Here is a 26168-nt window from a genome sequence, read left to right on the forward strand (position 1 = left end):
TACTAGGGGGTCAAATTCCAGGCGGCTTTACGGCCGCCGTTATTTTTCCGCATCTCGGAAAAAGCATAAAAATTTCAAAATAAAGAAAAAAGAAACACAACCACAAAATCTAAATGCAGCGGTAGCCATTTTGCATTAGTATTTTCTAGATTTGGCTTTTAAAATATTTAGAGCAGTAGCCCAAAATGTGCTGCCTTCCAAACAATAGAGCCTTGATGCGCATACAAGTCTATTTGTACATAGTTTCACACGCACACTCACGCACACACAATATAATATAGAGATATATAACCTATATAGTAGTCAATATTTTCGCTGCGCTTATTTTCCTTATACAGAACGCGAAGTGGAAGCATTTTATGGCAGCTACTTTTATTTAGATTATCTATCTTTTATTTTTTTTTTTCCCCCAGTGCTAATAAATGAGAGTGCGAATTAAGATACCACAAAAACAGGGTAGAAGATCCCCGGGTTAATATGTCAGACACATTTTTTTAAATAAACAAAGAAAAAGAAGATGAAAGGTCGACCCAATCCCACGAAGCCCTAGGAAATGTAGTCCATAATTCAAAGCCCCTTCGGTGTAGAGCTGCGCTCACCGAAACCTCAGTGTAAGCTCAACGGGAAACACAGAAATTCGCCCGCTTCTAAACCTCTTCCCTTGCTTCCTCTGAAGTTTAACGCCGAGTTTTTCCTTTAGTACTAGTAGTGCAGATTAGGCAGTTTAGCGGCATTTTAAAAAGAATCTCCCTGCAATTCATCTTCGCTTTAACTGCAAGTTTATACCTAGGGCTTTACACAACGATTTTTTTTTAACGATTTGTCTTCTTTTTGCTATTTAAATATCTTACACATGCGTAAAACTTTTTTTTCCTCCCCTGCAGACCATAAGCTACCAAAAACAGCATAACGACACAGCCCGACGTAGCAGGAGCTAACAAAAATATAAACCTAAGATTTTCTAAAATCCTTCGTATTTCTGCAATATGAACAATTCTAATTAAAAAAAAAAAAAAATCACTCGCTTATCTCTTCTCACACAAGCACACCAGGGACACTCACCAACATACAGATGCTCACCTCAAATGTTTAAAAATCTGGGCCATTTCTATACTAGTTTTAAGCAATGCCATCTGCACTTTGGAAAGGTCGTTATATACATACATGCCTGTAGCTCGAAAGCTAGGACTTCCACATATATTAGAGTTACAGATGATTGCAAATGTACGTATTTTAACCAAGCCTTTTGGGAATTAATAGACTGTGACAAACCTATCAGATTTTAGTAGCAGAAGGAACACAAGGTAAATAATAATAGTAATAGTAATGGTAATAGTAAGCGCTAAGGAAAGGCCTGGTAGCGTTTATTAAATGTGGTTCTACTCCCCTGACTTTTCCTCTGTTTCTTCGCTGCTGGGCTGTGTGGAATTTATGAATTTGTTTTCCTTTTTCCATTTCATCCGCCTGTTTTGAAACCATATTTTAATCTGGCGTTCAGTAAGGCAGAGAGCGTTTGCAATCTCAATACGTCGTCTTCGGGTTAAGTATCTGTTAAAATGAAATTCTTTCTCTAACTCTAGCGTTTGGTATCTGGTGTAAGTTTGCCTCCCTCGTCTCCCATGAGTTCCATATACTGTACCTGTAGAAGTAAAGACAAAATGATCGCATTGGACAGGGCCCAGTGATTTCATACCAGAAAGAACGGTTAGTATATTCTGCCTCCTTTTGCAGGCACGATCACGGGGCGGCGGGGGGGGAGGGAGCTGTTGGGGGGGTGGGCTGCTCTGGTTTCCTGGAGGTTCCCCCCCCCCTCTTATTCCTTTTCTCGTGCCTGACTAGCTGTAAATACGGATGTGCAGCGGGCTTAGGGTGGTGGGGTGACTAGGATATAAAGAGGCTTTAATGTGGACCTAGCGAAAGTGAAGTAGGTAGCACCCGTGTGAATCGCTAAGCAGTGGCTTTCCTCTGCATGTTGAGAGCCTGTGTGCGCGCACACACATACACAAGTGTGCGATCCGGGGAGCTGCACGCATGTGTGTGTGTGTGCAGGCATATGCGAGTGTGTTTACACAAACACACTCTATTGCCATGGCTGTGACTACAGAGGGTCTGTAATTTAAGTATAATTATAGACATCAGCTAAAGATCATAGAAGATCCTTTGCCATTTGCTCCGGAATTTATTGCCCTTGAATGCAAAGCAGCATTAGAATGGTCTTGCTAAAAGTTTAACTTTCCAAAAAATGAATTAGACCCACAGTCCAGCAAACACAAACTCGGTAGGAGGGGAGTCATTAGCAAACTCTGGAAGTAAACGTCTCAATATGGGATTATTAAATATAAGTGCCACCCCAATACAACCCTCCCCACCCCCCAGCACCACTCCTGGACAGAATAGTTCAATTATGTGAAGTTCACTTGTAAGTCAGAGAAAATCGGCGGTGCCATGGAAGTGCGCCCACGGCCCCAGAAACGTGCTCTCAATATCCAATACTTACAGGCTAATGAGCTGGGGGAGGGGGGTGAGGAGGAACGTGCCACAAATGCATAGGATCCTCAGTACAGAGGGCATATTCCCTGCATCACTCTCTGACAAGGAAGAAGAGGAGGAGAAGCTTTGGGGTGGCTTTAGGAACGTGGCAAAACTGCTCTGCTCCTTTTATATTCCTTTTTTTTTTTTTTTTTTTTTTTTTTTTCCTGCTTCCTAAGGATTCCTCAATAACTTTCACCAGTGAATTCACAAGCTGGGGTCTCGGCCACCGTTCCCAGGGTGCCAATGTGCCAGGTCTAAAATAACCTGGGAAGGTGTCACGTTACACATTGCCCTGAAGGAACCGTGTCCCTCCAGAAGCCTGGACATTGTCTAAGAACCAAACAAACAAACAAAAAATTCTTCAGGAAATAAACTTTTCCTTCCTTCTCCCCACCCCCCCTCCTTGATTGCATCGAAATGCCTTACCAGCGCAGGAGTTCATCCGCTGCATCCAGGGGTAAACAGGGCTCGTGTACTTCCGGTCGGTGCCTTCGTCATTTACAATTTTGGCTTGCACTCCGCTGGATTTGTACTGTTGATCAGGAGAAAAATGCAGGTAGTCCCCGGGCCCCCTCTGTTTGCCACTGCCGGAGGGAGAGGCGCTACTAATTTCCTTGTCCGAATAAAAACAAGAGGCTCCGTACTCATAGGAAGCCCGATTGCAAGCAATGACGGTGTTGGACTGTTGGTAGAAACAAGGTGAGGTGTAAGTCTTGTCCTGCAGACTGCTTGCCCCGTACGAAGACGGAAAATGCCTGAGAGCATCGTAGCCCGCCGGGTAAAGGGGGATCTGCCCGAGGAAAGAGTCTTGGCCCCCGGGCAGGCTCCCCGGGAAAGTGGGATTCACGAAATAGGAACTCATTTGCTCTCCCCCTCTCCCGGACCGTGATTTGTTGTGTATTAGTACATCTGGCGATAACTATTAGGAGTCATCGAAGTGGTTTGTTTCTGGATGGCCGAGCGCCAAAAGCGACAGCAGAAAATAGGAGCAGCTGACGGCGGGGCGGCCAATGGGAGCGCGCGCGGCGCCCGCTCCCCCGGGGCCGCCGCCACCGCGCCGCCAACTTACCGGCAGCCCCGGCCCCTCCGCGCCGCCCCGCGCAGCCCCGCGCAACGCCGCGCAACCACGCGGGGACCGGCCGCGCCCCCGGGGCGGCACCGCCCCTCCGGAGGAAAAATATTCCAATAATAAGAAAAGTAATGTTATTAATAATAATAATAATAATAATTCCCGGCAGAAACAGGCAGCGCGGGCAGGGTGACAGTGGCGGACGGGTCACCCCCCCCGCCCCGGCCGCTGGAGGTGTGTGTAGGGGGGCGACCTTAAAAGTTGGTGGCCCCACGACAGACGAGTCTGCCCCAAGGGAGCTGCGCAACCCCGTGGGCAGGGCGGGCTAGCCGCCCCCGGCTCTTCGACGGAGGAGGCAGTGGAGGATGCTGCGGAGGGAAAGTTTGGAGCGGACTGAGCACGTGAAATGGGGAGCGGAGAGCCGCGCAGCGCGGAGGGGGGGCCGTCCGGCCTCTCCATTTTCCCACCGCGATGCCATAACCGCATCCAGAGGTGAAGCTGACGCTTCCCTTTGGAGCTCGGGGACCCTGCCCCGGCGCCGAACCCAGCTTTTGTGAGAGAGGTTAACACGTCCTGCGCGGAAGAGATCTCGTATCTTAATGAACATACCCATAACTACCGCGGAGGTTGTGGCTGGGGCAGGAAACGGTGGCATTCTGGGGAGGGGGATTTTTCTCTTGCACCAAGTGCCCGAGAAGGCCCCGGGAAGAGCTGGGTGGACTCCCGGCGCCCCCCGAGCAGCTCAGATAAAGTTCCACGTGTCTCTTCTCCCCAAGTCCCCCCCGCCAGAATCGAGACGAGGGAATCAAACATTCAAGTTCGAAAACGAGCCAGTAAGAATATTCCTAATTAATACAGCCCTGCTAATGAGTCAGCAGAAGCCAATCGGTTTCGGTGTTGCTCCGAACGATTTGACTAAACGGGGATGTGTGTCTTTAAGAGGGGAAAAAAAACGTGAAACAAACATTTCCACCTTCATTTTTCAACATGGCAGTTACCCCATAGCGGAAATATAATTCTTGGCTCAGGGCAGGGACAGTAACAGTAACATGAGTAACAGTTTCGTCAGTAACAATGCTGATGAAATTCGCTGAGGCGCTTTTAATTCAGCCGTAACCCTGCAGTTCCTGGAGATAACATGATGTTTTTCCTTCCAAGCTGTGTTTACTAATAATCCTTGCCCATTACAACAGATTGGATAGCCAATTTTAAACGCACTTTGAGAGAAAGTGACATTCGTATCAACCTCGTTTCCTAAAGTAGCTTTCAAAGGAGAGTTTTGTTGTTGTTGAGAGCCTATTCGCCTCATTTCCGGGGGCAGATTACGATACCTATAAAACAGTAGTGAGTTTAAACATCTCTCCACAATAGTTTGTATTGTTCACAGTCTCAGCTGGACTTTCACATTCAGATGTTGATGGCCTCCAATTTTTTGGTCAACTTCCTTAACCTCTTCAGCCTGGTTAATCCATAAACACACCTGGTAGAATTACAGCTCACTAGCTGCATACTTTGGGAGGTCATTTCAGAAACGTGTATTTCCTGAAACTCAGCCTTCTCCAGAAGAAGTTTTTTTTCCTACGCAGAGCGAATGAAGTAGAAAAAAAAAAAAAAAAAAGAAAAAGCAGGGAACACCAGCAAACAAGCACACAACACGCTAAATACAAAGAGGTTTTAAAAAGAGCAGATTTTCACCAACATAGGTCAGAACGAAAACGCATCGTGAAAGATGAATACTCGGGACAGGCGAAACCCACCGGCCCTGTTTTAAAAAGTTGTGACCAGAGGGTCTTTTGTTTGAATCCATCACATGAGACCAAAATTAAAAAAAAAAAAAAAAAAAATCTCCAGGCTTACTCATATTTACATTTTACAGCATCGCTTACAGATTGAATTGTTTTTTTCCTCTCCTTTTCTTTTTTGTTTCTTTCCTCTTTTTCAAGTTATTTTTTGCGTCCTGTCGAAAGTCTGATCGCAGGCAGCAAAAAAAAAACATTTATTCGTTGATCCCACAATTTAAAGGGAATGAAATGTGCACGTTTGCCTGGCTGGGTCGTGTTAGAGTAGTTACAGTGACAGCTAAACAATCTGCACTGCAATCTCCGCTTCAGTCACATTCAGGCGTCCTCTCCGCTCCTCCCCCTACCCCCAGAAAACCCCGAATTACAATAATCTGTTCCCCTCGAGCCTTGCCAGGGAAATGCCCTGCCAGGACACATTTTGCAGCAGTTTCCCTTCACCATTTCCCCCCCCAGGAAAGCAAAAAGCCAGCTGCTCCATTTTGCCACCGCAACAAAGTAACACTTTTCGATACCCATGTATTTCATCCGCCTTTTATTTGTTTTCGGAATTCTCCGCACCCCTAACACCTCCTCCGCCAAACACTTCACCTTCATCCTCCCGCCGAAAACCCAACCAGTAAGCCCAGCCACCCTGGGATACAGGTGCGGGGGCAATTACCCTCTTAAGCTTAAAAGCCTCCTTCTCCTCGTATACAAAACCACTTACGAATCCTTCTCATGCTCGGCAGCGTCACCAAAACCAATCTTTAACTAATAGCTCCTAATCCAAACAGTTTGAGCAAGGCGAACCGTTGTTTAGACTGGCGGGGTATCGGGAACCTGGCCGAGGGGACGCGGGCGGGTCCTCCCCAGCCAGCTCCCACGGTGATATTTTACATTTGACACACACCGAGGTACACGCGGAGGGGAAGGGGAGGGGGCAGAGCCGGCCCTGCCGGAATATCTTGCTCGGAGGCGAGCTCCGATGCTCCCGTAGGAAGGGTAGGCCGGATTTCTTATTTTTCTTTTCTTTTTTATTTTTTTTTTTATTTTTTTCCTTCATCTTTTATTTGGGCTTCCTCCGAGCAGCGCAGACTCCCGGCGCTACCCTTTCCCGGGGCTGCGGGGGCCGCTCCGCGCCCGCCTCCGCCGTTTCGCCACGCCGTGGCAGCACTGAGCACCCGCGGCCCCGCAATAAATAATCCGGCGCTCACTGCAGCTCCAGTCCGGCAGATACCGCAATGCAATGCAAATGCAATGCTTTATCAGCCCGGCAGCACAAGCAGAGCCGGAGCCAACACTTAAAGCACACCGAGCCGCTCATTCGCCATGAGGAGGCGGGAGTGGAGCCGGGCGGCGGCGGTGGGGGGGTCTCGGAGGCGCCGTCCCCGGGGCCCCGTTCTCCCCCATCGGCACACACCGCGGGGCACCAGCCCGCCAGCCACCGCTTCCCCGCCCCACCGCCGCACCGTAACAGTCACAACAAGGAGAGACAAGGGGAAAAAAAAAAAAAAAAAAAGCAAAAAAAAAGCTCCGTCTCCAGCACTGAAAACAGTTTAGCCGCTGCAAAGCCCACTCCGCACAACCGAGGCGCGCAAGCCGCCCACGCCGGAAAGCGCCGGGAACGCTGTTCCGAGGGACCCACGGCACGAGGATTTTGCAGGCTGATAAAGATCTGATAAAGAAAATCAAAGGCACATTCGCGCTGTTTCCCTCCCGTCTAGAAATAACCTTTCCCCTGGATATGCCAGGGGAGCCAGGAGACATTGTGTTGACTGCTGTTTTGTTTTGGTTTTTTTTTACCGAAACAGTAAAAAATAAATTACATCTAAATTTCAGGTGCCGCAAATGAACTTTAAGTTAATGCTGCGAAAAAAACATTTAATGCATTTAATGTTGGGGGGGGGGGAATTTTTTTTCCTCGTGCGGGGAAAAAAAAATCCCCTCGGACCGATGCTGCAAGCCTGAATTGTTATAAAATAACCTGAATGTCACTGCAATCCCCTGGCAAACGCAAACAGAAATAAACTTAGTGAAAAAAAAAAAAAATCACGGCTTTCTTGCTAAATAATAGAAAGTAGACATTTTATTTAGGCATATTTTTGCATGCACTGATTAAGTCGAAATCAACTGAGCTGCATCCACCTCCTTTTTTTGTTTAATTGCACATGTCTAATATTTAAACGTATTAAACCATGTTTCCCTGCTTACGGTAGTGTCATATACATTTCTCACCTTTTAGGTTCTGGCTCACAGGAGCCCCTGCGACTTTGACAGCTGTCGCTTTGGCTGCACAGGAGACGAATCGCCCTCCTTTTGGTGCCAGAAGAAGCAGGAAATTAGCCAGGTTGCAAGTTGAAAATCTGCCACGCCAGTGCTTTGAATCCAATATGCCACACCTTCCAGCGGGGGAACTGGAAATTGCCATCCCGGATCTGTGTTCTAGGCGGCTGCTTATGCCGAACCTCCGCACACTTGGTTCGCTATTGCCTTACAAAGAACAAATGAAATGGGGATTGAAAGCCAGAGAGATCCGAAGCAGGACAGAGCTCAGCAAAAGAATGCGGCTCTATTCTCGCAAGGGAAATTATAAAAAAGTTCATGTTCACGGTTACCATCCACATGACCGACAACGACCAATGGAAAAACCGAACAACTCATAAAGTTGTATTGCAAAGTTGTAAATTTTCATAAACAACAACGGATTTATGGCCTTTTCCTCATCACTAAGAAGAGGCAGGTCTTAGAGAGGCGCCATCTTACCACAGAGGCAGCGCTGGAGTTTTTTTAAAAGACCTGGAGTTTGCACTAATTTTATTAAAATTACAATTAGTACGTTAACCAGGAAGGAATGTAGTAGAAAAAGGGAACTTCCGCGCAAATGATTCCTTGGTTCTACCTGTATTTACCCCGCCGAATAAAGGGACTTTTCGGGCGAGATTTATTTTTATTTTATTTTTTGAAAAAAAAATGAAAATATTAGATCTTCTTGATGTTATATAGTACCTGACAAAAATGATACATTTGCTAAAGTGGGTCGATTTTTCCCCTTTTTGATGCACCCACTCCCTGAAAGCCGCACGCACAAGCCACATACCTCCCCGACAAGATCATTTATACTTGGAAGTTTTGCATCGCACTTTCCGTTCATTACCAAATATTATTTCACTGCGTGTGATTTTTGCTTGGTCGCCGGCCGCCTGGACTGGGGTTATGATTTCAAGAGGACTCGGGAACCCGGTGGAAGGAAGCCCTCCCATACAGAAGGCTTTCCGCTTTATTAATCAACTGCGCTAGGGGGAAAAAAAAAAAATCATAAAGTCGAGATAGAGAAATTGACTGATTATTATCAATTCATCACCTTGGAATTTTTTTGTCTGATTACGAAAAAAACCCACAACCCTATATAGCCTAATTTCTTTATTTGTTTGTGTAATTTATTTTTATGCTCCTTCCTAATAAAGAAACACAATTCATTGTCAACAAGCATATTTATTTTCTGTGTAACATAAAACACATTTATCGTGGGAGATACTTGAACACGGTATCACTTCCAAAGAGAGTTCACATACATTATTTTTTTTCCACTTCCAATACTTACACGGCATATCCAAATGTTCACAACGAACACATCGAAACACATTGTAACATACAATTTTTGAATAAACTTTAGCCAAACCTTCAAGACGGATTTATACAGAGTTCTTAACAATACATCATGCTACAAAGTTTCCAAATCAATTACATACTTCCCGATTTATGACATGATCTTACAAATGAGTTCCAAGACGAATATAAATGACAAAAAAAAAAAAAAAAAAATCGTTCCAATATACAGTATCTGCTATCGTAGGAAAATTCACGGTATTATATATTAACACCTTCGGATAATCAGGACAAACAATCGTGTTTTTTTAACGGTGATTACATGGCCATTTAAATTTACTTTTGAAATAACACTTTCCGCTATATTAAGTAAGATCAACCTAGAATAAGAAAACGGCCTATAGCAGAGGCAGCCGAAGGTAGAAGCCAATGGGTGATGTTAAACCGCTTTGTACAATATTGGCGTGTGTTTGCTTTCTCACTCGAAATAGTAAAGAATCGAGAACAAAGATATATTGCAGCATATGGTTTTCATTTATAATTGCTTTGGAATAAATATATTATTTTAAATTTAAATATATTCAGCCTTTTCGGTACCAAATTCTATACCAAAGCTATTGATGCGTGCTTTTCAAACGACTACACTTACATTTCTAAAAGCATTTCGCGATTCACATTAGTAATGTTATCTTATTTTCACTACTAAAATACAGTATACTTTCGAAGATAGGTAGGCGGAGCAAGATATATAGGTAGTCTTGAAAATAGGTAGTACAAATCATTGCTGTAGATTGTAGTGGTTTGTGGAACAACTTTTTTTCCCCCTTACTTGCTGTTTAAGCTTTTGTTAGTGTAACTGTTAGTTATAATACTTTTTTAACAATAACAAAAAAAAAAAAGAGAAGTGCAGAGCTACTTATTCAAAATTAGGTAGTTTTTCTTAATGTGAGCCTAATGCACTTTTCCCCTTACACGTGATTTGGACTATTGAGTCAGGTAGTCACTTCGGAAGGTCATGGTTTACTATCTGTGCAAGCAGCAGTTCTCTCACTGAAATGTCCCCTGGACAAACCCACCCAGGTTTGGATGAACGAAAAAATAAAAGATTGTAGGATGCTCTTAGGCGATATTACCAAAAGATTCGGTACAGGGCAGGTTTGAGGAGTACGGGAGAGTGGAGAGAAGGCTGGAAAACCACCGCAATAAACGTTTTCATGTTTGCAAATGCTCGGTTGCAAGATGATTATTAAAGGGAACTTTTTTTTTAATAAAATCTGTGAGTCTTTTTTTCTTCTTCTTCTTTTCTTTAAAGGGAGCTTTTCCAACTGTCATGTGCATACATTATACTAAGAGATCACTTCCTCGAGTGGGACTCCTTAGTCCTCCTCCTCTTCGTCTTCTTCCACTTTCTCGACAGAGGCTGCTGCTGACGTGGGCTCGTTGGGAGCCGGGGTGCTGGAGCTCTCCTCCTTGTGCTCCTTCTTCCACTTCATCCTCCGGTTTTGGAACCAGATTTTGATCTGCCTCTCCGTCAGGCAGAGGGCATGAGCGATCTCTATTCTCCGCCGCCGAGTCAGATAACGATTGAAGTGGAATTCCTTCTCCAGCTCCAGGGTCTGGTAGCGGGTGTAGGTCTGGCGCCCTCGCTTCCTATCTGGACCTGAAAGCAGGCACACACGGCCGGGAGTTAGGCAAGAAGAGAGGTGGAAAGTTTTCTCTCTTTTTTTTCTCTCTTTTTTTTTTTTCTCCTTTTTTTTTTTTTTTCTTAATATTACTATTTTTAAAATAAACAAAAAGTGGACCAGCGAGAGTGAATGATCCCTTCCTCTCACTTTCACCCGCCTCCCCACTTTGCCCTAACAAAGGCATTTCAGCCACACGACCTGCCCTGCTTAGGCAGAGCAAAAATAAGTTGCTCGAGACCTAGAAAAAGTGGAGAGAAAGCATTCAGGAGAGGAGGTGGGGGAGGAAATTGCTTTTGGGAGGAGGAACTTTCCCCCCAGGCAATGTATTTCCCTAAAACCTTCCAGACTTTCGCAAGGGGAAATAAAAAGCTGGAAGGCTGGGCTGTATTTATTTTATTTTAATGTCGGGGGCTCCCTCCACCACCCCACCCCACTCCGCCTGGATCGTAAACAATACATCGCACTTAGCTCCAGAAGAGAGCTCTCTTTTTTCATACACTCTCCCCCCCCACCCCCCCAGCTCCCCCCCCCCCGCCCTGTTTTCCTGTTTAGTACATTTCTATAGATCCTTATCTCCGTGGAAAGGGCAGGGGGGGACGAGAGTGGCACACCTCGGCAACGTGGGCTGGCGAAGTCCTCAGCAGCCCGTCCCTCGCTCCTAAAAGCCCCTCTCCCCTCCGCTTTCCCCAGCGACCGGGATTTTTTTTGCCCAACTTCGGCAGAGGACAGGGGAGACGCTTACCCGTGGGGGCTCTGGGAGCCCGCAGCCAACTCGCCACATTTCTATAGCAAACAGCGCAAATCAACTCAATGCTAAAATTCCATAGCAAATGGAGTTAAATAAATTTACGAGGCTAGAACCCATTAATTGGGCAATAAAAAGTTTTATGATACTCATTTACATACAATGCCACGGGCTTTCTACGCAATGGCGCCTCGGCTATAATTAAAACCATAAAGGCTGTGCTGACAGTAATTCTGGCGACACGCTTTGCCTGGCTGCCACGGCTCCAAGCCCTCTCCGCTTGCCCCTACCTGAAGACCTCATCCAGGGGTATATCCGGAAATTAGGCTCAGCCTGGTTGTGCAGGTTGCTTTCCTCCGCTTTCTCACAGCTGGGTTTGGTTAGCTCATTGCAGAGGACGGGAATGTTCTGATCAAAAGAGGAACAATGCAGGTTGTAGGCATCAGAGCCCAGGCTGTATCCGGAAGAGAACGGGCTTTGATATATGGTACTGTTCACATTGTACAAGCCGGGCATGGAGGAGGCGAAGGCACCCGCGCCTGGTCCATAGCCGCTTCTCTGGGAGCTGCTTGCAAAGGAGCAAGAAGTAGGCTCTGCATTTTGGAAAAGAGAAGCCCCCGCCGTATATTTGCTAAAAAGCGCATTCACATAATACGAAGAGCTCATAATTTTGACCTGTGATTTGTTGTCCGGCAGGCTTCAGTGTCGGTTTTACGAGGTAGCGTGATATATGATAACATTACACCCCCAGATTTACACCAAACCCCATTTTCTTTTGGACTGAGCTGCCTCGAGCACGTGACCGGTCATATGACGCCGCCCGCCAATCCCCGCCCGCCTCACAGGTGGTGCCGGCCGCGGCCCGCCGGTACCCGGCCATGGACGGGCCGGGAGCGCCGCCGCTGCGCCCGGGAGCGCCCTCCAGCCGCCGCCGCCCGCCCCTCTCCCCCCGACGGCGCCGCCGCCGCGGGAGGGGAGGGCGCTCGGCCCCCCGGGAAGGACGCACGCATCATGTGGTTCTTTAGATGGAACCCGGCGGGGGGGGTAGAAAAAAAAAAAGAAATAAAATATAAACTTCAAAAGAGGTTGTTCGTCACTCCAGCATTGCTTTCCGCAAGGAAAATAGGTGGGGGGAAGAGGAGGGATAACTCCGCAGCGGGGTTTATGGGGATACCCCCACGGCCGCCGGGCCCCGCCACGCCTGGCCCCCGCCGCACCGCCGCCGGCTCCAAGGGGCTGCCCGAGCCTTGAAAGTCAAGGCGACCCCTGGAGTGAGCCCCCCGGTTTACCTTCTAGGAAAAAAACAGTCACCCTATCTCAAACAAAACCAACCAAACAAAAAAAAAACCGTCGGGGACTCAACTTTCACGCCTTCAAAAGAAAAAAATATATATAAAGAAAGAAAGAAAAAAAAAAGCTGCTTTGAAGAAATCGCCTACAAATAGTTTTAAATTTCAGACGCCTGTTTAATGCCCCTTTTGCCTTCCCGTCCTACCCACCTTATAGTCCTAGGCGTGAGGCGGCAGCGGTACGCTCACATGATGGGGAGCGTTGCTGCTTTTCTAAACACTGGGCGCCCCAACAATGCGAATGGCTCTCCATTGAGGATGCTGCACCATGCCCTTCCTTTAAACGGATCGTAAAATGAGTTTCCTTCCCTCAGACAGGGAGTCCTGGTAAAGACAGCTTTTACTGCCTGCCTGTATTGCACATCATAAACTGGAAGGAGCACAATGGAATTGCCCCGGAAATTCTCCTTTCAATTATAGTTTGGTGCCCCATGTACAAAGACTTTCTCACCACTTAAAATTGTTCTTGGTGATATTTCGCACGGACCCTAAACTTTATGTTTTGTAAACGGGGGACACCCTCTCCCCCCACACTCACCTCCAACATACACACACTCTTTGGGACTCTTTATGCGCGGCTATTGCAGCCACATGAATATAGGTTATTGACAGAAGCAAGTAAATTCTCTGAAGCCAGATCCCTGAGATATTGATGCTTCAGAGCGTGCAAATGTAGCGCTTATGTGTAGATATTTGCCAAACGTTAAGTGCGTGAAAACGCTGTTATTATTCGCAGACGTAAGGGGGAAGCTGGAGAAAGACTCCCCCCCCCTTCAGTTATTTCTTCCAATTCGCCAATATTAGACAATATCCCTGCGGTCGCGATCGCGATGTGGGAACATGCCGGCAGAAGAGGCTGCTGGAAAGGAATAAAGGCCCAAAAAGTTAAACGAATGCGAAGCAAACAAGACGACGACTAAGAAGATCAAAGAGGCTGAAATAGATGACATTAGACCAATAAATTGCTCCTCTGGTGACAACATACCAAGACGCAAGAAGAAAGAAACAGCAAATATAACCAATGTCTAGACTAAAACATGGACAGTGTAGGACCGTATAGATTAGCTGGGTGGTTGTATTTCGAACTCTCTGATTCGGTACAATTTGCAGGTTTATGTATTTTTATTTTCGTGCGTGTGTTTAATGTCGCCACCTTTTTTTTTTTTTTTTAAATATATTTTGCTCTCAGCTTTTTCCCTGCCAACCCTTAAGATTTCTCAAACGGTCTTCACCGAATAGATATTAAAAGGACCCCAGACACAGGTCCCCACCACCTTATTTACTTCCCTCACCCTCTGCATGTTAGGCATAGAGCTGCCTATGAAAACAGCCTCTGAACTCTCTCGTTTTGTTGCACACAAATCCAGGCTGGATCCCCGCGTCTGAAAACGCACTTTTTATTTGCATATATATCTATTTTCAGTCGAGGAAACGGCGAAGGAATGCAGACTGCAAGGTTTTGGTCACCACAATATTTTCACACGCTTTAAAAATAATCCTTCAGGTGGGATTCATTGTTGTTGGTTGTTTGGTTTTTTTTTTGTGAGCTCTGGACTACCGCTCCTTGCCTTCTGAGCCTTCCGGGAAGTAAAAGGTAGTGATAAAACGGTTCTTATAAGTTAAAAGCGACCTGGGAGCACTACGTGATTATGGGTTGTGTATTAACCAGTATCGTAATGTAGTTCATACTAGGGAGGCTTTTGTTGTTTTGGAATCTGTTCTTGCCGTAATTTATCCACAATTATAATGGAGCATACTGTGCCAAGTTATTACTTAGTATGACGATGCATAAACACTTTAAAATTTCGATATCATTTTACTGCCCAAGGAAAAAAATAATTAATCATAATAAGTTTAGCAACGCCATTGTAGACAACTATTTTATAGGAAGGCTCTTGTTAGAAAGCAGGGAGTGGCTGTTATTCTTTATCCCTAGAAAGAATTAAATCTTTGAAACAGTGCGGGGGAAAAATAGCTCAGTGCTCACATTCCTTCCCGATGCTGAATTTCGATATAAAGAGATTGGCTTTGATTTAAGGAAATGTGAATAAAACGCAGAGAAAGTAGTTCTGTCATAGAGTACTATGCAGCTATCTGTTTACTTGTCTGGCTTTAACTTGAAAAATACAATGTTTATACTTCAGCCCACATTTTATACTTCCTTTCCTCCTGCCATTATTTTTCTTCCAATTACTTTTCCCTCCTCTCTTTTGTCAACTGCCATCTGAAAATACTCTACAATTCCCTTCTAAGCCTCATTCTCAAGACGCAAAAGCCAACAAAAGCAAATCGAAAAAAAAATACGAAAACGACTCGAAGAACTCGAAAGAGAAGGCGAGGAGAAGTTAGGAATGACTTTGAGGGACACGTCAAGTTTGCAGAGTATCAGCCTGCTCGCATCTGCATCGTATAATCACAACGGGTCCCACAGAACTGAAATTGCTGGGGATACAAGCAGGACTTTTTATTTGTATCAAAGACAGCTGTTAAGGAATTTATCTCCCCGGTAAATAATTTTCAAACGGGAGGTTTGCGGCGCTGCCGTTTCCCCGCACGGCTGTGTCTCCAGCGACGTGGGGCAGAAAAGGGCATTGGAAAATCTGTCCCTCTGCACCTTTCCCAGAGGGAAGCTTTTCGGGGGCTCTTCTCCCGGGCTGATCCAGGGAGAGCTTCTTCCATCCTGCCCGAACCCTTCAATTCCCCCTCTCTCCAAATATTTAATTTCCCACCAGCTTTTCGGGAGATCAGGACACCCTATTTGCAGGCTCAGAGCTTCGCCAGGGAAGGGCGAATATTTGGGGCAAGGAAAAGAGAAGCTGTCAGTTCAGTGACAGGGCTGCCTTCGTCTCTATTAGCTAATAGGAAATGCCTCGGTGTTTTGAGAATAATAAATGCAGGGTATTTCCTCGGTGCAGAGCAAGCTTCACTTCGGCTGTGAGAGCATGGAGCGTGGCCAGGCAGTAAATGCCACCCGAACCGTGCCCGGTGGCAGCGGGGCATCCCTCACCGCGCTCCGGCGATAAAGTGGCAAAAAAAAAATCCTCAAACCTATCGGCCTTTGTTAAAACCAAACCAGCGGTTCCAACGTCAGTTATGCTCCCATAAAAGTCGACATTTTAGGAGCTGTCGGGGAGGCGGCCAAGCTCTTGATGGCGGGCAGGCGGGCGCTCTTTCGCGGGGTCACAGCGCCACCTGCCGCCTCCCGGCTGACACCACCGCCGCCACCACCATCGCGCCGGCCCCGTGGAGCCAGCGCCTCTGCCCGCCAGTGCACCGGGAAGATAAATGTCCACCTCCCAGCCTGGATTTAAGCAGGGGAAGGCCAATAAAAGGTTGTTATTTCCGCTCGCCCGCTTTATCTAAAACAGCCAGACAAAACAAATGAAAAGGCTTTTGTAGAAAATCTTAATTGTGGCTGGACAGTTGTAAACTCATTAAGAGCCGAATTCCAGACAGTTTGCAGACCCGTCATTTATTACACACTCTTAATGCTGATTCTTTGAAGTTGCCTCTGTCTGCAACAACAGAGGGCGTCCCAGCATCCCCAAATACTGGCTCAGGGATCAATTAGGGGCATTTTGTGTGTGCACGCCACAACGAGCTCCTTTTCACTAATTAGACCTCATCAAATCTTATCCCGGATTTATTTTTTTCTTTTTCTCCTTTTTTTTTTTCTTTTTTAAAGGTGAAGCGAAAAGCCTTTTATTTTCTTTTTTTTATTTTTTTTCCTCCTGCAGTTCTGAACATCTGTAAACTTCTTGCCGGCTCCCTAAATTTTGTCTTTAGCCCTGCAGCGTTTTACACCCCATAAACGGTTACAGCAGTCATTTTCTTTTATTGCACTGTATGGCGCTGAATTTTCCTGACAACAACTTCTGCCAAGACCATAAGTGTGTTTCGTCTTATTTTGCTTTAAATACATACATAGATGTAAGTGTACCTCCGTAAAACAAGGCGGCTTTTATTATTATTCGACATATTTGCAAACAAGGGTCGATGTAGCGTAGAAGTGTGCTGCAGCTCATATTATGGAGGATGTCTACTCTGAGCAGTAAGATGTCCGCCCAAAACAAGGGTAAATTTCAGCAAGCTCACAGAATTCGCTATTTTCTTTTGTAGCTGAGCTCGGTTTGGCTTGGGGCGGCGGGGGAGGGGTGGGTGCAATGGGGCTGTGTGTAGAAATCTTCCACTTCAACAAAACCTTCTTTCTGTTTTTCAAAATAAATCCTATTTTGTCTTCTCTGCTCTAGCCTGCTGCCAGCCCAACTCTTTTCCTTCGGCTAAATGAGCGAGTAGAATTGACACCATAAATTCTACCGTAATTGTCAGCAAAATTTTATCTGTATCTATCTGTACATGCATATATAACCTGACGCCCTAGTAAAATGCAAGGGGTTGTTTTTATTTGCCATGGGACATTTAAAAGAGGGAAAAAAAATCCCGAACCTGAAGGGAAGGGAAAAAATGGGTGACGTTTGAAATAACATGTTTTGCATGGACAATTATCTCTAGAAGGGAATTTAAAATGAACGCGCTAGTAAGACGAACCTTCTCATAGAGCTCGTTGAAGTACATTTAGTGCTAGATATTTTCTGGTACAAGCTAATTAACCATCTCAGCTTAAATGTCACGGTGTGGGCTGATTTACATTATTGTCCACGCTGAAGAACGTCGGACATTTTGGTTTGGTCCTAAAAGCCCCCGCCCCGCCAGGCGAATTTATTAAACTGGCGTTAACTGGGGAGCGTGCCCCCGCCGCCAGACGAAGGGGCTCCCTCCCTCTCCACCCTGCTAAGCACTGGTTTACCAAATTATAGCCGGGAGGGGGGAGTTGTGCCTCCTCTCAGCGAAGCAGTGGCATTTAGGATCTGAATCTGCCTGTTTAGGGCGAAAATAAACCCAAATTTTAATCATCTGGGGCCTGAGTTCATAGAACCATGGGTTTACCCCGTCTCAGAAATAACACTGCTACTCGCCTTGCCTCCGCAACTACCCTAGCCCTGCCGCGTCTGCTGGTGAAATTCGGTGTGCCGTGGAAGAACCTCTCCTTAATGATCTTAAAACATCACAAAATAGAAAAGAATCAATATATTTTATTTGGCAAAAAGTTAAATATCATTTAAACACAACGATTTGGTCAGTAGGCCATGAGGTAACTATTTCAAAATAGACAGTGTACGTTCTGCATCAACATAACTTCCCAGATTTATTTATTTTAAATTGCTACAAATTTACAATAACCAAATGCAGGTTTTCATAGTGTATAATTTATTATCAATAAAATTAACCTTCATTACAATAAGCATCAAATCATTCGATTAAAATTAAAACGTAAACCATAGGTAGTTACCCTTTTCACATATACGTATAGCTCCAAAATCTGATACCTGCTCACTGGTGCAAAAACAATATTTAAGCTAGTCTGTTTATTTACTTTTTTAATATATAGATTATATATACAACCGACAAAGACAGTACTATATATATATCAACTGTGCATACTAAAATGACTTGCTTCAATATTTTGAGAACCGTGATTCCCAGACATCCCGGACAAACGCTTTTTTCCTCCTTTTTTTTCCTCCTTTTTTTTTTTTTTTTTTTTTTTTTGCCTTGGGATATATATAATATATATTTTACAATCAGAGGTTAACTGTCTAATTATACAGAAAAGACTTAATACACTACAGAGCTATACTCTATGCAATTTTTATAATAAACAACCTGAGTTCAAATTGAATTCTAGCTTACACCATTACATCCGGTACAGCACCCAAGCACATAAATTGAGTCACAAACATAATTACCACAATAAAACACAGTGTTCAAGTATTAAAGCAGAGATCTCTCTGCTGCGCAAAGAGCAAATAAAATTAACTATGTAGGCTAAACTATACAGTCCGTAAATAGTTGTGCATTATGAAAAGGTAGTTTTTTAAATTTTCTTTTTTTTTTTTTTATTTTCTTTCCATAAGTGAAGAAACAGGTAGATTTATACAAGCCAGCTAAATAGCCTTTTCGTGCTAATGCCCCCTTTTTCTTTCCTATTAGAAAATTGAAAGTCTTACTTGTACCTCTCCTGGCAAACTGGCCTCTGTGGCAATCAAAGTACAATCATAATCAGAATTTGCCATGGGGAGAAAAGTGAGGCCTGGACCCAGACGCATTGCATGGCAGGGCTCAAGGGGAGGATTTTTTTTGTTTTGTTTTTAACTTTTTCTCTTTTTTTCCTTTTTTTTTTTTTTTTCACTTTAAGCATTTGCAATTTAACCCACGTGTCGCCATCATTCATCTTTCGCTCGATCTTTGTTGATTTTCTTCATTTTCATCCTCCTGTTCTGAAACCAGATTTTCACTTGTCTCTCAGTTAAATTGAGAAGTCTGGCCACCTCGTATCTGCGGTCCCTAGTAAGATACATATTGAAAAGAAACTCCTTCTCCAGTTCAAGGGTCTGATGCTTGGTGTAAGGGCATCGCTTTTTCCTGGTAGACCTTGCGTGGAGCCAGTTTGCAGCTGGATTATCTACAACGAAAACAACAGGAGAAGTTCAGACTCGGGGGGAGAGGGAGGGGGCTACAGGAGAGACCCGCTTAGGTGTTCCGATTTGGGGGTTTAGGACGTGGCTCTCATTTTCCAAGGCACAGAGGACGGTGAGGCACAACGGACTCCAAAACACAGACGCATGGAGAGGTCACACGCAAACACACGCTGCAAAGCCCCGCCACCCCCGCCTCCCATCGGCTTTTTTATTGTTAGTGGGATGCAATTTTATAATACTCTCTCCTCCTCTCTCTATGCTAGCTCCCTCCCTCCTTCTTGGCCTCCCCACGCACACACCCCCCTCAAACTGCCAGCCCGGGGAGTGACCAGCCAGACCAGCATGTCATCGAAATTGTTTCACTTTTTAATTTCGACCTTCTCCCGTGTCATCACTGGCAAGACCCAGGGAGCTGGCAAGTCAATCTACAGCTGGCATAATTAAAACCTCGCCGGTTTAGGACCCTAATTCTCACGGCGTTAATCGCGGTAGCAATCCCGAGGCGCTCTGCCACCAGTTTCGCAGCCCTGGGAGCATCCAGCCCCGGGTTTTCCACGAAGGGGGTGGGAGGGAGACACCAAGTCAACGGCGAGGTTTCTGCCCTCAGCCCTGCAATAGCCGCCCCGGCCTGCGAGCCGTCACACAAAATAAGGACCAGATTCACATCCAATGCTTTCTAGGCACCCTCTCCTCGGCGTTTGCCCACGCCTGGAAGCGCGGCGAGGCGGAAGGATGCGAGCACATCCTGCAGAGTCTGCTGGGGTGGCTAGTGCGGGAATGGGCGGATTTTGCCTTTCTTTTTTTTTTTTACGTTGCAGTTGTAAGGTAGGATTTTGTTTTCCTTCCAGTCTGGAAATCCCGAGCCATCCTAAATCCCGTCCGAGCTGCGAAGGGCAGCGCTGGCTTTTGGAGATCGCAGACCCAGGGCGAGCTGCAGCGGCGGCAGCAGCCGGTATTCGGCCGCGTAATTAGCCCCAGCGCCTCGACACCTCCCCGCGGCCGGCGCAGCGCCCTGAAGTCCATTACCCTCGCAGTCCCACTTACTTGGATCGATCTGCGGTTTCTCTCCGTTTGCCTCACTTTCTCCATTGCTTTCAGAGAATGCACCTTCGTGGCTTTGCTTATCCCTATCAACTGGAGGAGAACCACAAGCATAATCAGAGAGAGACAAAGTGTGAGTGTCAAACGTGGTACAGTCAGCCCTCCTGGCCGCCAGCGGTTCAGGTTTAATGCCGTAATGCCTGCTGGTAGGTAACCCGGGGAAAGACAAGGAGCCCGGCACAGGCTCAAGCCACGAACGCATGTACCTGCCGTCGGGCGGTGCCACGGGCGCCTGGTGGTGCGCGTAGGGGTGGTAGACGGCGGGGACGCCGCTGGCGCCGGCGGGGTGCGCGGGGCTCCAGGGGGGGCCGAAGACGGGCGCCTTGGGCTGGAAGCTGCAGGGGGCCAGCTCGGGGTGCTCGGCCAGCGCCGCCGGCCTCGGTGGCGGCGGCCCCAGCGGGGCGGGGGCGTAGCGGGGCGCAGCCAGCTCGTCCCCCTCCGGCACCAGGAAGGAGTCCACGTAGTAATTGCTGAGGGTCCCGGGAGCCGACATGGCGGGCGCGGGCGGCGGACCCGCCGCGGTTCGGGGCTGCGGGTTTCACGTAACAACTTGGTGCTGGCGGAGAAGTAGAGTCAGTAATAAGTTGAGGGCAGCCCGGGCGCCCATTGGCTGCCCCGGTCACGTGGCGGGGGAGCAGAACAATAAAGTATAAATCAGTCCGCGGGCTATTAATGGGTCAGTGTTTTCCAGCCATAATTTTTATAGCGAGGCCATATGTTTTTATGCAAAGGGATATTGGAGTTATACGGCGGGGTTTGTTTTAATTGCGGCCAACTGAGATTAAAAGATCAGATTCCGTATTACAGCCCCCCTTCCCTCTTTCTCTCTCCTCTTTTTTTTTTTTTTCGTTTAAGCGGACTATTTTATATCATAATTAATCATCCCATCAGTGGGTCGTGTTCCCCTCGGAAAAAAAAAAAAAAAAAAAAAAAAGCCCACACCCTTGTGATCGGAGACCTTCACATAAAATTATACAATAATTGAAGCAATAAAAAAAAGCAAAATAGCAGTTGCGGTATACTGTATTTAAATATATATTTATTATATTTCATAAGGAGTTATTGTTTCGGGAGCCACAGGGTTGTTATTAAGTCAGTAACTACGAGCGCGCTCATTTGCATCGCTGTGTTTCACGGCAGTAAAAATTTACGAGTGCTTGGAAAGGTTAAATTATACTATTGTGTTTAGTTTGGGAACTCACTATAAACAATACCGTTCCGTTCGACGCAGAGAGCTGGCAGCAGAAAGTCAAATTCAACGTATCCACCTTCCGAAACTCCGAAGCCGAGTCTCCGGCCGGAGAAGAACCGGGGCAGGCGCTGGCTCGGTATTTAGGCTGGCCGGCACCAAACTGCACTTCCCCACCCCACCCCGCTGGACAGAGAGCGGCAGTGACCGAAACACCCTTCTCGTCCTCCCTGCCGCACTGCCGCGCCCGCTCGCCCGGCCCTGCCCTTGGACGGGGCCGCAGCGGCCGGGGACCCCCTCACTAGGCCGGGGAGAGGAGCCTGGGCTGGCCGGCGAGGCCGCGGCCGGAGCGGAGCCGCCGTCCTGGCCGGGAGGGAGAACGGGCAGAGCCGCGAGGCGGTATTTATCACTACGATTAATTCTTTAACTATGCAGAGAAGCAGCGGGGGAAAAGGGGAGAAAAAGCCCCGTCTCCCCGCTGCCGAAAGACACCCTGCTTCTCAGGGCGGCTATCAAAGGGGCGCTCGCAGTCGGCCGTCCGGCATTCTGGTGAATCAAATTTATGTGCAAATATAGTTATTTGTTGGTGGCACCTCCTTTGGCTGCAGGACCCACGCTAGCGGCGTCGGAAACCGAGCGGAGGGTTACAGTGCGCCGCAGAAGGAGGGGAGGGTGCGCGGGGGGAGAGTGAGAGGCGGCCAGATCCAAGTCCAGTGTTAGGAATTAAAGTCGTGCCTGAGCGCTTTGCAAACACGCTTGTGACTGCCTGATTTTTCTTCGGCGGACACTCAAGCTGTTTATCCCTGTGGCAGGCGAAGGAGCGCGGTCAATGGGATGCAGGGGGCACAAAAAAAAACCTACGCGACAGGCTCAATTTACTCGAAATATCTTTTATTGAAAATAGAGCCCAGGACTGCCGAGTAATAATTAAAATCATGTGTAAATAGTGTTCATGCGAAAGTGTGGTTTTAATTAGTTTTACATCGCTATGTGGGCTGTCTCTCTCGCTCTCTCCCCCTCTTTCCTTCTCTCTTTCTTTTTCTTTTCATGTCTTCCCAACAGTTTAATCCGAAATCTTACAGAGATCCTATTTTAACAACGCTCTCTCCTCCATTCAGGATTACGAAGGCCCATAATGAAGCTATTATCCCCCATTAGAGTTCAAAAATTACGGAACAGTTGCAAGATCTCCACAAACAAGAAGCCGATTATTTTCTAACAATTTAAAAAATGCAAATAAAGCTCTCCTCTCCTATTTTTTTGTGGCCATTGTATAGACACGCCGTAATAGAAAAAAATAATTGTATTTCTTTCCTGGAACGACGGAACTCGACGTCATTTGTATTTATTATTAAGAGTCAGCTGTGGTGAAATGTGATTGTAGAACTTCCTTTCTCCATTCAGAAAAAATAATCTTAGCTGCGGGAGTCCTGGATGTTTATATTCGAATTTGGGTTCTCAACTTGCAGCGCGTTTCATTTTTTTGGTTACTCACCAAAAATAATAGCAAATGAATAACAATAACAATAACGTTTAAAAGAACGCGCCTGCATTTTTATTTCCCTGTAAAATTCCGCATTTGTTCACTGCCGGCATCCAAGCGGCAGGAGAGGGTGTACAGAAAGCAAGATATAAAATATAGCAAGTAATTACAGACATTTTTCACGCGGTCACGTTGCTTATAATAACACTGTAGCATTCGCCTCTCTTTCCGCCCTTTTAGATCTATTTGTCCCACAAGTACATTTTACATACAAGCCACGAAGGCTACTGAAGGCAGCGTGGGCTTCGCACAATTTGCGTTGCTGATTTTGGTGGCTTACACCTTCGGAGGCAAAAGACCCCAAACAGGGTAGAAATAGGCGTTCACATCAAATTGCAGTATGTAATCGGAATTCCCAGGAATGAAGCACCGCTGGAGCGATCGTGCCTGAATAAAAATACTCCCTGCCATCCATTCCGGCATAATCAAATTAGCAGAGCTTCCATTCCGCTACCTTTTACCCCCGGCTGCAACAGGAAGGACCCTGAGGGTTTTTAAGCGAGGGCCATATGCAAGGGCTGCTTCATCAGCCACGCACCGCAGAGGCGCGGGGCACGAATCCGCGGGCGTTGGCAATCTCTCCTGAACGGGAAGTTCAGGATCGTCTTTTCCCGTGGTTTCCTGCCACTGCAAACCTCTCTCACGGAATCGCCGGTGCTGCGAACACACGGAGGTGTTTTGGCACAGCGGAGAGAAAAAATGATTCAGAATTTAGGGGAAGGAGTCCAAAATCAGATGATGCGATTCACATGGGAAATAAAGGACAGAGGCAAACCTGTATATAAACGCCGTACAGGCACGCACAGACTTATGCCCTGCAAATACACTCCCCGTATGTACAGAGACCCAGCAGATACCCCGTAAGGCGCACAGTGTGTGTAGAGACAGCCACAAGCACTTAAATTTGACTGCAGTGTGGAGCTCTGCTCCTGCCCCAGCCGAGGTCGTCTCCTTCTCTAAGGAACCGGCTAGGGTGGGTCTAGCTCCAAGCCGCTAGCCGAACTCCTCTGATGTCCTGCAGCCCAGCCTGGGCTTTCGAAAAAGTTCATACTTTTAAAATTATTATTATTTTTTAAGGCAAAAATAATCAAGATCACCAAAAAGCAAACAGAAATAAACCTCCAACGAGTGAGTTTTGTGCCCTTTCCCTTGCCTGTCTTTCCTTTGCTTAGGGTGCCCCGCTGCGCTGCCGTGCAGGCGCTGGCTGCCGGACGGAGAGCCCGACGGGAGGCGGCCCCTGCCCGCAGTCGCTCTGCGGACACAAAAGGCGGCGGCGGCGGCAGCGGGCCCGGAGAGGTCGCTGTTGCCCGTTCCGCCACCGCGTAGAGCGGCCGCGCCCGCACCGCAATCGTGATCATAACCGAGGCCTTGCGGGAGCCAGGGCAGCCGGTGCCCCCGGGCAGCCGCTGGAGAGCGAGTCCGACGGATCCCTGTGACAGGCCCCGGCGGGCACCAGCCACCCGCCACGGGGGCGAGTGCCACCAGTAGGGCCGAGCACCCCCGTGGCGAGTGGCGTCCGCCCGGCCGCGGGTCCTGCGCTCCGGAGACTTGTCTGTGATGGTGCGCGGAGCGGGGCCGGCAGACTTGATCTCTCCCCACCCCCTCCCTCGGGCAGACTTTTCGGTGTCTGTTTTTTAATAAATCCAGACAGAAAAGTAAAACCAGCACACACACACCCTTCGAGCTCGACCCACACCGAGCAGAATGCCAAAACGCACCTGACCTTGAATGCAGCCTGCGAGATATATTAAAAATCCCGCAAGCAGGCAGGGACTCGCTTAGGAGCTAGCTAACCTTGAAGAACTTGTCAAGCTTCCCCCCTCGGCTGCCGTGTTTATCTGAGGAATCAAAGGAGGCTCCGTTGCAGATGGGGAACAATGGCATTGGGACTTGACGCCTACAGATCACTTCAGCGCTAAGATTTCTTCGGGCAGAAAGGACCCTCGCACCAAGCATACCTGGTGATGATATCAACTGAAGTAATTAAGGCAGTTTCGTGCTGTAGAGAGAAAGGTGGAGCCCCAACAACATGAAACTACCTAAACCACAGAGCAGTTCTCAGACTCTAATTATTATTTTCCCCATTGCCGTGGTCCTTAACGCAAGGATCCCGCTACGAAAATAAAACCAAAAACGTGACTAAAACATCCCTCTCGCCCACCCGCCCCGCCGGCGCCCCTTCGCGCCCCCCCGGCCAGCCTCGGGTGGGTTAATGAAAACAAGAGAGAAATATAATAACAATCCCCCCTCACGGGCAGCTTCTCCCTCTCCATGCAGATGCAACCGGGAAGAAAAAGGCCGTGCACGACAACGTCATACTATGAAAAGCTAACGGCTCCCAAGAACCCCGGGTTCAGAGCCTGTCCCCCCTCATCCCGATATACACATACCCTGAGAAGAAGCATTAGCTGTCGCTCTTCTCCCAGCCCTCCTCTTGCGTCTCCTTTTTGCAAGACTCTATTAGCTAAACACGCAGCAAGGGAGGGAAGATGCAAAAAAGCAGCTTGGGTGAAATTAGCTCTTCCACATGCAGCCAGGTAGGGAATAGCTTTGTCTGGAGGGGACCGCTGGCAGGGACGAGAAGCTGGGGTCCCCCCTCCCCATGTGCTCACCTTTACGATTTCTTCTTAGCCCTGAGATAAAGCTAGAATTTTGTCACCGTCCTGTGGACTTAAAGGTCTCTGCACACTTCTAGGTGTTCGATTAAAAAAAAAAAATCGTTTCCCTACCCTCAAGAAATAGTAATTTGCTTCCTCAGTCTATGCAGCTCCTCAGTCAACTGAAACCACTCGTTCAAGACAGCAACAATCCAGATATACTAGCAAGTCATAAAACTGAACAAAAGCCGACAAACCTTAGAGCACCATCGCTATATGGCCCAGACAAATTACGACCGTCTAGGTAATATTTAAATAGATTCCTAAAGTAATTGCAGGGGGTTTAGGCAACTATTCCTGTTGTAAAAGTTCTCGAAGACATAAAGTAGAACCTGAGGATAAACAGTCACAAAAGAGGTAAAATTAAAAGGA

General features: G+C 47.0%; 4 protein-coding genes across 9 annotated transcripts in view; all 4 read right to left on the reverse strand.

Annotated features, from left to right (window-relative positions):
- Nucleotides 1-7841, reverse strand: part of HOXA3 (homeobox A3) — a 44796-nt gene extending 36955 nt beyond the window's left edge. Inside the window, exon 1 of one of the 2 annotated variants that reach the window (XM_065051388.1) lies at nucleotides 7618-7841. The gene's annotated coding sequence lies outside the window, so the exon portion shown is untranslated. The remainder of the gene's footprint in view (nucleotides 1-7617) is intronic. The other variant, XM_021280853.2, reaches the window with a different exon arrangement.
- HOXA6 (homeobox A6) lies at nucleotides 356-7852 on the reverse strand. 4 transcript variants are annotated; one of them, XM_065051393.1, is made up of 3 exons: nucleotides 7618-7852; nucleotides 2959-3214; nucleotides 356-1639 (listed from the first exon to the last, which is right to left on the reverse strand). In XM_065051393.1, the coding sequence occupies exons 2-3, from the start codon at nucleotides 2981-2983 to the stop codon at nucleotides 1380-1382; spliced, it is 285 nt and encodes a 94-aa protein (XP_064907465.1). In that variant the 5' UTR covers nucleotides 2984-3214; nucleotides 7618-7852; the 3' UTR covers nucleotides 356-1379. The 4 variants fall into 4 exon arrangements, with proteins under 4 accessions (XP_064907465.1, XP_064907466.1, XP_005513544.1 ...); XM_065051394.1 differs by having other exon boundaries at nucleotides 2959-3064; nucleotides 7618-7757; XM_065051392.1 differs by lacking the exon at nucleotides 7618-7852 and adding an exon at nucleotides 2498-2588 and having other exon boundaries at nucleotides 1501-1639; nucleotides 2959-4204.
- Nucleotides 7853-8854: 1002 nt separating this feature from the next.
- Nucleotides 8855-12282, reverse strand: HOXA7 (homeobox A7). 2 transcript variants are annotated; one of them, XM_021280854.2, is made up of 2 exons: nucleotides 11703-12282; nucleotides 8855-10648 (listed from the first exon to the last, which is right to left on the reverse strand). In XM_021280854.2, the coding sequence occupies exons 1-2, from the start codon at nucleotides 12082-12084 to the stop codon at nucleotides 10365-10367; spliced, it is 666 nt and encodes a 221-aa protein (XP_021136529.1). In that variant the 5' UTR covers nucleotides 12085-12282; the 3' UTR covers nucleotides 8855-10364. The 2 variants fall into 2 exon arrangements, with proteins under 2 accessions (XP_021136529.1, XP_005513546.1); XM_005513489.4 differs by having other exon boundaries at nucleotides 11709-12236.
- Nucleotides 12283-17837: 5555 nt separating this feature from the next.
- HOXA9 (homeobox A9) lies at nucleotides 17838-21294 on the reverse strand. The gene is made up of 2 exons (XM_005513503.3): nucleotides 20351-21294; nucleotides 17838-19290 (listed from the first exon to the last, which is right to left on the reverse strand). Exons 1-2 carry the CDS (start codon nucleotides 20898-20900, stop codon nucleotides 19052-19054), a joined length of 789 nt encoding a protein of 262 aa, XP_005513560.2. The 5' UTR covers nucleotides 20901-21294; the 3' UTR covers nucleotides 17838-19051.
- Between the last annotated feature and the right edge of the window lie 4874 nt (nucleotides 21295-26168).

The sequence above is a fragment of the Columba livia genome, chromosome 2 (assembly GCF_036013475.1).
Source record: "Columba livia isolate bColLiv1 breed racing homer chromosome 2, bColLiv1.pat.W.v2, whole genome shotgun sequence".
Lineage (NCBI taxonomy): Eukaryota > Metazoa > Chordata > Aves > Columbiformes > Columbidae > Columba > Columba livia.

Excerpts from the sequence above, each read along its gene's own strand:
- HOXA6 (XM_005513487.4), bottom strand. The coding sequence starts at position 3,394 with ATGAGTTCCTATTTCGTGAATCCCACTTTCCCGGGGAGCCTGCCCGGG. Across the intron at positions 1,640-2,958 it reads GCGGATGAACTCCTGCGCTG|GTACAGTATATGGAACTCAT; the intron begins GTAAGGCATTTC and ends TTACTTCTACAG.
- HOXA7 (XM_021280854.2), bottom strand. The coding sequence starts at position 12,084 with ATGAGCTCTTCGTATTATGTGAATGCGCTTTTTAGCAAATATACGGCG. Across the intron at positions 10,649-11,702 it reads GATGAGGTCTTCAGGTAGGG|GTCCAGATAGGAAGCGAGGG; the intron begins GCAAGCGGAGAG and ends GCCTGCTTTCAG.
- HOXA9 (XM_005513503.3), bottom strand. The coding sequence starts at position 20,900 with ATGTCGGCTCCCGGGACCCTCAGCAATTACTACGTGGACTCCTTCCTG. Across the intron at positions 19,291-20,350 it reads GAAACCGCAGATCGATCCAA|ATAATCCAGCTGCAAACTGG; the intron begins GTAAGTGGGACT and ends TTTTCGTTGTAG.